The sequence below is a fragment of the Tiliqua scincoides genome, chromosome 7 (genome assembly GCF_035046505.1).
Source record: "Tiliqua scincoides isolate rTilSci1 chromosome 7, rTilSci1.hap2, whole genome shotgun sequence".
Classification (NCBI taxonomy): domain Eukaryota; kingdom Metazoa; phylum Chordata; class Lepidosauria; order Squamata; family Scincidae; genus Tiliqua; species Tiliqua scincoides.
In genome coordinates this window covers 53,814,870-53,826,122 of record NC_089827.1, presented here as the reverse complement: position 1 = coordinate 53,826,122, position 11,253 = coordinate 53,814,870, and the positions used below count along the sequence as shown (strand labels likewise).

The 11,253-nt window shown below is 48.8% G+C and overlaps 1 protein-coding gene across 1 annotated transcript; it reads right to left on the bottom strand.

The window, feature by feature from the left end:
* Nucleotides 1-5,464: 5,464 nt before the first annotated feature.
* On the bottom strand, nucleotides 5,465-9,804 carry LOC136657018 (apolipoprotein L3-like). Its single transcript, XM_066633581.1, has 3 exons — nucleotides 9,770-9,804; nucleotides 5,735-6,601; nucleotides 5,465-5,537 (listed from the first exon to the last, which is right to left on the bottom strand). Exons 1-3 carry the CDS (start codon nucleotides 9,802-9,804, stop codon nucleotides 5,465-5,467), a joined length of 975 nt encoding a protein of 324 aa, XP_066489678.1.
* Between the last annotated feature and the right edge of the window lie 1,449 nt (nucleotides 9,805-11,253).

Below are 11,253 nucleotides of genomic sequence, written 5' to 3'. Positions count from 1 at the left end.
AAGCAAGTGCAGTGATATATCTAGTATCATTTGAAATGAACCTTTACAGTCTTTCTAATCTTAAAACCAGCAAGAATGCCACTCATATAAGAGAAGGACCCTCTGGAAGGGACAGTCCAATCCTAAGCCCCAGTGGTACAGTGGCACTTAAATGGCCACCGCTGTGTGTTCCCTTACCCTGTGTCAAGCCCAGGTGGGCCCAATGGGTCACCTCGGAGCTGCACCAACTATTTTGCTGGTGCAGAACTGAGGAGGCCCGTGCAGGGCTCTGTAGCTCAGTAGGGGGCATTGGGTTCAGCAGCCGCCTCTACCACTGTCTCTGCCCCATCCCAGGCTCGATCCTTCTTCTGGTCCACCCCCCCTGCCCAGTTCCGCCCTCCCTCCACCCTGAAAAGCCTCACCATTGGCTGGCGGTTGCACTTACCGTTGGCCACTTCCAACCATTGTCTTCCTCTCTGCTAGAACCTCTGCTGGCATCCTCTCCACTGGCCCAGGAGCACCTTTTGCGATTCTGGCTGCTGGGGTAGCATGCTGGGCCTCTGGCACTGCCCCAGCATAGGATCAGGCCTTTAGACTCCTGATTCATGGTCTGTGGACATCTATTTGTCTTGAATCTCCAAAAGCAGTCCCACAAATTATTTAAGTCAATGAGAAATTGATTTTCAGGAATGACATGATGCGTTTTAGTTGTATGTTTTTGATAGAACATTTATAAATTGATTGGTTAGAAATTGTCTTGATTTCATTGAGCCTGTCTCTGAAGAACACCCAGGCATCAGGGATGGGTGCATCAACATTCTGGGATGCTGGAATAGTGGCAGTGGGACATACAACATGATGACGTCACCTTCCACTCCTTCTGAAGGTTTCGTGTTTATCCAAATATTTTGATGTTTGTTTACTGTGGTGCAAGGACTTTAAAAATGCCGCTATTTTTGGCATAGCATCAGTAGTTTCACCACAATTTAAACTACTCAAATCTATGCAGTTGTATGTTGAGACATATAATGCAATGCATTAGGCATTGTACACAAAATTTAAGATAACTTGAAAAATATTTTATGATACAAAAAAACTTAAGAGCCCAACCTTAACAGCTCGGAGCACTGGTGATGGGTATCACAAAGGGGACAGGAGGGGGGAAAATAGTGCAGTAGAGCAAAATGCAGGCCTGCAATTAAAATTTCACTTGTTGACAATAATTCTTGTTGAATCTATTCCAATCTTTAAACCAAGGGACAATCGAAATGTACCGTAAAGCCTGCTTGAGGACAAAAATTGCCACTTAATTGAAGAAAACATCTCAATTATTTCTATTTCTTATCAACACTGGATGACAAGTTCATCCTGACCTGGAATAACTATCAGGCCGACTCCAGTAGCATGAGTCTGAAGTCATGCAAAATGCGTTATGATTGGCACCTGACTGTCTTTGGCAGAAGGATGTACACCTTCAAAGGCCAAGGCGAGTGCCACCACTTCCCAGAAAGCAGAAAGCCTGCTTTCACACAGGCACCCACATTCCTTGTCTTTTGAAGTGCAGGATGCGCTAGGCGTCTCTGCTGACACAGGCCATGGTTCCCATGACACACAGCAAGGAACCAAAGTTTGGGTCAGGGAATCCAGCAGCCCAATTGGGGGTTTCCAATGTGTTGGTGGGGAGAGGGATTGCATTCAGTAGCTCTACCTCTGCTCTCTACAAATGTTTGGCATGAACAGTGGAAGAGCTTATAATACATACATACAAATATGTGATGGAAGAACCTACCTATTCGAGGGCTCATGGTTGTGTGTACGTGAGGCCTAGTGGACTACAGCAGAGAAGACCTGGGTTCACATTCCTGCTCTCATAGGTTATGCCATCAGTGAGTACAAGCAAGCATGACACTCTTCCCCTCCCTCCAAGAGTTCAGTGTAATGTGTGAACAGTTCCCCTTGGACTGTTGCAGCCCAAGGCCAGAAGAATCAAATGTACTGAGATTCTCATCAGGGTTTCTCTTTTCAAGAAGTAAGTGTGCCATCTGATTCAGCAGGTGACAGCCTGAGAAAAGAAGCCCATCAGTCAGACAACCTGCTAAGTCAATGAAGCAAAACCGCATGACATGGGAATGTTTCAGAAAATCTGAGTTGGGTTTCTCTGTTACCAATGGCTGTTTCTATGATTTTGGTGTTTTTAAACCCTGCATATCAGTGTTTCTCAAACTGTGGGTTGGGACCCACTAGGTGGGTCGTGGGCCAATTTCAGGTGGGTCCCCATTCATTTCAATATTTTATTTTTAATATATTAGACTTGATGCTGCCATGGTATGTGACTGCATCTGGGGAAATGTTACAGACCTGTACTTTTAACAAGCTACTATGTATATTCTTTTAACAATGATAGTCATTGGGACTTAATCCTGGGTAGGATTGAAGCCTAGGATTGTTAAAAATTTTCTTGCTTGATGGTGTCACTTCCGGTCATGACATCACTTCCGGTGGGTCCTGACAGATTCTCATTCTAAAAAGTGGGTTCCGGAGCTAAATGTGTGAGAACTACTGCTGTATATATAAGCCACTCCAAGTCTCATGAAAAGGGCAGGGCATTCGTTTTTTAAAAACAGACACGTATGATGATCCAATCTACCAGAGAATTTGACACTATTTCCTATAGAAATCTGTGAAGTAACTTTTACGCTGCTGCCAATTGCAACCAAACATTCTTTATTTGTACTATCAGCATACATAAATGACAGAGAATTGCACAACAGAGATGTGATATGTTTCTTTGGTTTCTTTTATTCACAGTTTGTCTTTCAGTTCTTGCAGTAGCAGGAAGGCCCTGGGCCAGCCATTGGGCTCACCTCTGGTGGTGGAGGTGAGACCTCCAGGGCAACAGCTAAAGGGTTTCTCTGGGATTTTGAGGAGAAGCTGGAGTTGCCTCTGACACAGCCAGGGTAGGAGGTTAAGGGCGCAATCCTAACCAACTTTCCAGCACCGAGGTGATGCTGCTCCGAGGTACTAGAACAAACAGTCCCTTACCTTGAGAAAGTTTCCATGAGTGCCACCCTACAGCAGGATGCAGACACACCCCATTATTATTATTATTATTATTATTAACAGTATTTATATACCGCTTTTCAACAAAAAGTTCACAAAGTGGTTTACAGAAAAAATCAAATAACTACTGGCTTCCTGTCCCAAAAGGGCTCACAATCTAAAAAGATGCAACACTGGCAGACAGCCACTGGTGAGGTGGGCCAGTTACTCTTCCCCTGCTAAATAAAAGAGGAGGCACAGATAGGCCAGTCCTGGAAAGTTGGTTGGGATTTGGTTAGGATCCTCCCCTTGGGCCTGTGGGTCAGGGGCAGCCAGCCTCCCTGGGCTGATGCTTACCCTATACCAGGGGTCGGCAACCTGCAGCTCTAGAGCCGCATGTGGCTCTTTCAGCTGTCTGCTGCAGCTCCTCCCAGTGAAAGTGGCAAAGGGGGTAACAGGAGGCACCTGTGCTGGGAGGGCAGGCTGCTTCCCTCTGCCCCCTGAGCTCACTGCCCTCCTCTCCCTTCACCCCCACCTGCCCCGCATTGGTTTCCCTTTTCAATTCTGCCCACTCTGCAGGCTTAAGGTCCCTGTTTTTCCCTTCCCCAACTCTCCATCAGGCTCAGCCAATCAGCATCCAGCAGGCTCCTGGCTTTTTCTGTTGGAATGGCTCAGGGCCCTTCACTGGCTGACCACCAGCCAATCCTGAGCTGCCCTCCTCCTCAGCCATTGCCTTTCCTTGAGCAGGTCCCCACTCAGTGCAAGGAGAAGCTTTTCCTCCACAGCAGAGGAGACATCCTGTGTGTACTCAGTAGTAAGCCCCATTACAGCAGATGAAGCTTACTCCCAGGAAAGGGTGCCTGGGATGGCAGCCTTGGAGCATGCTCAAGGCCAAGTGCAAGGACAGGTGAGTGGGAGCCTGCGAAGGTCTGTTCGAGAACAAGCCACGAAGTAGTCCCTGGGCTACTCCCAGGAAGGTGTGGAGGGCTGTAGCCTCAGCCTCCTCCTGTGCAGGTCTACTCACAAGTAAGCCCCACTGTAGTCAGTGAGGCTTCCTCCCAGGAAGGTGTGGAGGGCTGCAGCCTCAGCCCCCTCCTATGCAGGTCTACTCACAAGTAGTCAGTGAGGCTTCCTCCCAGGAAAGTGTGGAGAGGACTGCAACCTGAGAGCTCCAACCAACTTGTCTGCTCAGAAGTCCCATTGTAGCCAATGGGGCTTACTCCCAGGATAGTGTGGAGAGGGTTGCAACCTGAGTGAGGGAGGGCAGGCAGGCAGGGCAGAAGCTGGCCTGTGGTTGCCCCCCCTTCTTCTCTTCCCCACCTCTAGAGTCTGTGTCCTTTTTTCCTTCCAGCAGGGTGCCTATGGAAGGTGGGGGGAGTTCTTTAGTATCCATGTAAGATAAGCAGATGTCATAACCACCATATGTATTGGAATCCTGGAAGATCTGGTGAGGAGGTAGATGTGGTGTCAGCAGTGGCCCCTTTAAGGGTAAGGCCTGGGCATCCAGCAGAGTGTGCTGCACAGCTGCAGCCACTTGAAGGCAATAGGGCCCTCAGGGATATAAGGAGCACCTGAGGAAGGGGGTGTGGGTTGTAGAAAGAGTGCAGGTTGGAGGTAGGAGAGGAGACTGACTGACTGGACTTTGACTTGGATACTCTGACTGATTTGACTGACTTACTTTGGAATCTGATCTTGGACTGTGACTTAGCTTATTGACTTTGGACTCTGCCCTGGATACTCTGACTGACTTTGTGACTAACTGCTGGAGACACTGGCATTTGAAGCGTGGCTGCTGTGCCCAAGACCTGCTGAGGACCCAGGGTCTGCTGTAGTGGTGGGAGGCTGCTGGCAGGAGAGAGGACCTCTGCAGGTTGAACAGGCGAGCTACCCTGGAGGTGGGGTCCAGCAGGACTACAGGGCAGAACCAGGGTCATTTGTTGGGGGAAAGAAGGGGAGCTAATTTGCTTAAAGTGGGCATAATTCTCCAGGCAGAGAACGGCCTTGGAATCAGGCAAAACACCATAGAGGACCAGGCGTCTGAAAACACAGGACAAGAATGTATGACAAAACTAACTAAAAGCTACAAGAGGGGGCTACATTATAAAAATGGGACCTATAAGAGCATAAAGGTTAAAAAAAAAACTATATTATTAAAACAGTATTATCTTCATTTTAGATGTCAAAAGGGTTTTGTGGCTCCTGCGGTTTTTTTCCCTCCGGAAAACTGGTCCAAATGGCTCTTTGAGTGTTTAAGGTTGCCGACCCCTGCCCTATACTAAGCTTCTCATTGGCCACCAATGACTGTTTTATATTCAAGGTCCTCCTGGTTCGTCCCTCCCCCCTCCCTGATGTGTGCTTTTGATTCCCTTGATTCCCGGTGTTGTCTTCCCTCCTCCCATCTGTAATGTTGGCTTGCAAGTACTTCCTCCTTGCAAAATGGCCCTGCCTACCTGGTTGACCTGCCAGTTTCTGTTGGGAGGTCGTTGAGGCTGTGGCTCTGAATATCTCCTGCTGGCCAGCTGGTCGGAGGGAGCCAGAGCCACCCACGCTCTGGGAGCCCCGTGGCGAACCTATAACGGTTTGCTGCATTGGGCACTGGCCGACAGATCTTGCCCCAGTGGGCCTTGCAGCAGCTGCGCCATTGCTCTGGGTGGGCTGTGGAGGCCTGCTTGGATGAGGGTGGGGCTGGCTGCCACAAGAGGAGACAGTTGGACACCTCCCATGTCCAGGGACAGCCCAAAGTTCCTGAAGGTACAGGTTGCTGAGCTCCTGCAATTCCACTTCCAGTTCCCTCGCTTTTTCCCTGATCTTAGCAGCTGTTTCCGCCTTGGCGCCTTCTGTCAAATGCTTGGCATCTTGAGCAATATTATAGGCATCAAATAGGACAAATGCCCCAGCGGTGGCAGCACCCAGTAGCCTGGCTCCTTTGCTCATTGCAAGGGAGGTTCCTGTAAAGGCCTTTTCCGCTTGTTTGCCCCCCCTGATTTTACCCCAGAGTGCTGCTCCTGCTTCTGTAACTCGGTTTGCTAAACCCTTCAAGCCAGTATTGGCTTGAACACTCTTCAGTGCTTTGACATTTGTTTTGATTCCTTTCATAGCATTGTACATCTTGTAAGTGGTACCAGCAACTCTGGGAGCAGGGTTTGTGTTGCTTCCCTGCACAGCTTCATTACTTGGGAGCAATACAGAGCTAAAATCTGTTTCCTCGGTGCACTTGGCCATTCTGAGTTTTTCCCCACATTCATTCAACAGCTCTTGGGCTTTCTCTGTTTCCTTTGATGTACTGGCACTTTCATATATACTAGCAGAAAGCCCAGTAGCTGCGGCCACTGCACCTAAGCCAAGTCCTGCGGCTGTCAGGATTAGGCTCCCACCTGCTGTGAATGGGGCCAGAGTCATCCCCAGGACAGTCAAGATGCCAGAGGAGGCACTTGTGGAGTTGGCAGTGATGCTGGCTATGGTGCACTTCTTGTGGGTCTCATCGATGGCATCTGCCATTTCCAAAAGGCTTCTGATGCACCTTTTAATTTCTTTCCTCTGGGCAGGAAATTCTTTCAGAAAGATTTCTCTGGCATGTTCTTCCCTGTGAAGATAGTAGAGCTTTTAAGTACTGGAGCTTGCTGAGAGTGGAGGCAAGCTGTAAGTTACAGGAAGGGCCCGTTTAGTGCCTCTGCCTTATGTTTTACATTTACGTTTTATTAGCAAGTAGAAGCTGCATCAGACTCTGCCCCAGGTGGGGTTTAACTCTATTCTGTCCCTGCATTCCCAGTCCAGACAGGACCCTGCTGTGGCTGCTAAGGGAAAGCTCTTGTCAGACAAGCAGCTGTGTGTTTGCATGTGGGTATCGACTGGGATCATCTGATGGAAGCAGAGAGTTAAAGGCCTTGTTTTCAGGAGGTAGGACAGACGGGAGAAAGTAAGAAGGAATGAAGGAGGAGGGCTAGCACCGGCAGGAACCCGGCAGTAAGCCCCGCAAATGTGCCTTATGGCATGTTTGCGACTGAGGTCCACAGCACGGAGCTGCACTGCGGACCTCAGGATTGGGATCTAAGACAGTGGGCCCTCGGTATTCATGGGGGATCAATTCCACGACCCCCTGTGAATACAGAAATCTGCAGATGCTGAAATCTATGGGGCAGCAGGGTTGCAGTGCTGGAATAACTTACCCAGAGGCTGCGCCGGGCCTTCAGGAGGTTGCACCGGCATCCCAGCCTCATCTGAAAGCCTTTCAGACATGACAAGAAGCCACTTCTGGTTCATGTTGGCAACTTCTGGTCACGTCCAGGAGGTGTTCTTAGGCACGGGGAGGCCACGAGTGACCTCCCCGTGCCTCAGAACACCTCCAGGACGTGACTGGAAGTCACTGACACAAACTGGAAGTGTCTTCCAGTCACAACTGGGAGGTGTTCTAAGGCCCTCCAAGGATTGGGCTCTGCATCTGCAGAGGAGGGTTCACAGTATAACCTTTCTATTTAAAGATACGTTTACCTCATTCTTTACCATTGTACTTGACCACTTGATAGCAGGCTTTCAAATAGGTGCAAACAAAGGTCTATTCCCCGCAGTCTCATGCAGTGGCAAGAATGGGGAGCCAGGGTGGACAGAGAAGCAAATACGTACAGAATGCCCACTGTCCAGCAGCATTCCAGGCCACCCCAATTCCGAATTACTTGTACCTTAGAGAAGAACAAGTAGAGGCACGCGAAGAACATAGAGGCATGTGCAGGGTAATTTGAATGGTGACAGGGGCAGCATGGCAAAGCAGATCCAGGGCACTAGCAAGAGCACCAGGATAGGCACAGGGAACAAGGCACAAGTGCCTCGTTGCCAGTCCCTGTCCCCCCCTTTGTAATCCTTGGCACCTCACAGATCGCATAGAAAGCTAACTTTGTCCGTGTTCCTCCAGGTGACGCCTCCTACTTTCTAGCTCTCCACTATACAACTTCACACGAACCATCTATTCAAAGTAGCACAAGAAGTAACTGGTGATGACATCAGCAGCAGTTATTTCTGGGTTGGGAGACCAGATGCAACGCAACAAACATCAGTAAGAGGCTCAGGGTGGACGGGAGGGCTGTTTTGGAGCTCAGAAAAGCATGCTTTGGAGCTCTGCCCTCTGAGCAGATCCTCCTACTGCTGTTTGTTCTTTCATGTTCCTGGTCTCTCTGTCGGGCAGCAGGGATCCAAGGGTCCCATGAGTACCACCAGATACCACCTCAAGTACCACTGGTGGTACCCATACCATTGGCTGAAAAACACTGTTCTAGCTCATACCTTTGTACACTGAAGTCCTGCTAGGAGAGTGCAATAAGCTGCTTCTAGAAGGAACGATTGGTTTAAGCAAATGAATGTTCTCCTGCATTGGGAACATTTTTTAGGGAGTGGTAATTGGAGCAGTTTGACTGAGATGTCCTCAAGATCAGGATATAGGCTGTCACTAGAGAAAACATCAAAGCAGCAAGGTATGGATCTAAGGCCCAAATCCTAACCAACTTTCCAGAACTGGCATAGCAGTGTCAATGGGATGTCTGCAGCATCCTGCAGTTGGGTGGCATTCATGGAGCCCTACACAAAGTAAGGGAATGTTTGTTCCCTTGCCTCAGAGCTGCATTGCCCTTATGTCAGTGCTGGAAAGCAGGTTAGGATTGCGCCCTAAGATATCACTCACCTTGGTCATAAACAGAATATAACATTGAGGAATACAGTTATTGACTTTGCCACTTTAAGAAAGCCTGACAAGTTTTCAAAAATTGCACTCAATGGCCTTAGAAGGAAGGTGTAGTGGAAATGCGCAAGATCCCTTGAGGAGATAGGGTGTGGTGTCAACAGTGGCCCCTTGCTCTGGCAGACAAGCATGGGGTTAACACCAAGGCCTTAGATTGCTGTGAGTGTGCTGCACAACTGCAGCCTCTTGAAGGCAATAGGGCCCTCAGGGATAAAAACAGCACCTGATGAAGGGAGAGGTTGGTGGGTAGTAGTAGGAGGAAAGCTGGAGGAAACAAACAAACTTATTTAATGGACTGAGGAACTAATGGCTGCTGGAACTAACTGACTAAAGGACTAAGGACAGGTGGTTGAATGGACTTTGGAGACTGCTGGAACAGAGACTGCAGGAGACACTGGAGATTGGTGTGTGGCTGCCATGCCCAAGACCTGCTGAGGACCAAGGTGTTGCTGTAGTGCCTGGAGAAGCTGCTGGCAGGAGAGAGGAGGAAGGAGGACCTCTGCAGGTTGAACAGGCGAGCTACCCTGGTGGTGGGTCCAATAGCACAGCACTAGGGTCATTGTTGAGTAAAGAAGGGGAACTAATTAGCTTAAAGTGGGCATAATTCTCTAAGTGAAGCTTGGCCTGGGAATCTGGCAAAACAGAAGGGTATTGAGAGATTACAGGGAATTTGTTTAGACCCCTGCTTAATTGCCCTGCCCCCTTTTTCAATGCACTCCCTGCAGCTTCTCTGGCCACTCCTTCAGTGATCCAAATGCTAGGCTCCTCTTATATCCAGACAAATATATAGGTACATAGAATGGCTGACTGATGTATCCAGAGATGGCTCAGATGTCTGGTTTGCTTTTAATAAGAAGCACGCTTGGTTTCAAACATAGTTTTGAGCAGATGAGTGAACAAGATAATGGATCTTTTGCATGAAACTGCATGTAAAGTGTGTGTGTGTGTGTGAGAGAGAGAGGGAGGGAGGGAGAGATCTTTCATATGGACAGGAGAGAATTTTAACCACCCCTCTTGCTGGGTTACCTCTCAAAGTCGGTCATGTTCTGCCACTTCTCCATGCAGTCTCCATCTTCATCAAGGAAACATGACAACTGTTCATGACCTAGTTCAACCAGCAGAGGCTCTGAGATTCCCTGGAGATCCGCACACTCTAAATCAGACCAGAAAATCTGTTATGTTAGGTTGAGGGGATCCTCAAAACCACATCACAGCTTGTAAATGCTAAGACCAGTTATTCACAGGGTTTATTGTTGTGCTCAGCCACAGAGCCAGTTTTCATTTTCAGTGCCTAGACTCAGTGCTGGGACACACAGCACTAATAACACAGGCCAACACATATTTTGCTTCCTTAAACGTTACACCAGTTCCTGGGTATATTTGGGGTGCTGATTCCAAAAATGGCATCTGTTTTGCCCTATCACATCTAGTTTTGGAGACACGGAATAGCCTCATTAGTGAATGGTTCAAGCAGCTTCCTCATGAGGAAGCCTACGCCATGGCTTCCTCATGAGGAAGCTGCTTGAACCATTCACTAATGAGGCTATACTATATCTCCAAAACTAGATGTGATAGGGCAAAACGGATGCCATTTTTGGAATCGGCACCCCAAATTCATATCAAACCACCATAAAATTTGGGAAAAACTTTTCTGACCCTCAGTTTTGTAGGCCTGTGTAATGAGTGCCTCTGAGTGAGTGCAGAAGCATCCATCACTGCTGAGGAACCTCAGCCTGCAGGGAGCTCCAGAGGGTGAGGCTTCCAGGTATGCTAGGTCCATCCATTATGCAGAGTGAAAGGCTCACATTGAGCAATGAGTTGGGGGGCAGTAAACTGAAGAGGGCACCATTGGAAGAGCCACTTTAGTCTGATCTTCTCCTTGCTGAAAGTAAGCAGAAAGAACATCTGGCCAGCAGCCACCACCTATTTCACTAGGGCTGCTGCCACCTTCCTCTTCCCACCCACCTGATTGCTTTGAAAAGCAGCTAAATGGGCAAGGAAAGGCAGAGTGTGATGAACTGGAACCTGCTCCCTTATCTTACCTGGTGCTCAGGATCTCCCCTGCCTCCCTCCTGTTTAAAATAAGCAGGAAGAGTGGAGTATGTTGGGAGCATGACTCCTCCCTCTCCTTGCCAAGACCCAGCTGCTTTCCTAAGCCAGGTGGCGACTGGTGGCAGTGGCAGTCGGGGCAGGTGTGCAGAATTTGCAAGGCTCTTCAAGCCGCATTTTGACCAGGGCTGGGGTTGCAGCACCTTTTTTAAGAACAACAGCAAAAGAACGATTGTACAAGAGCCATTGCTTTGCAGTGGTTCCAGCTGACATCCCTAGTGCATTGTTCTTGGGCACTCTGCCACATGTGGACCACTTTCTTATCACCTGTTGAGATAGAAGTGGCTCCTCCCTCATCTCTTCTCAGCATACTAGCTGAGTCTGGTCCTCACACAGGCATGCAGCCCACTGGGTCATCTTGTGCCACTTCCTTTTCAGCCTAACTTGCCTTACAAGATTGT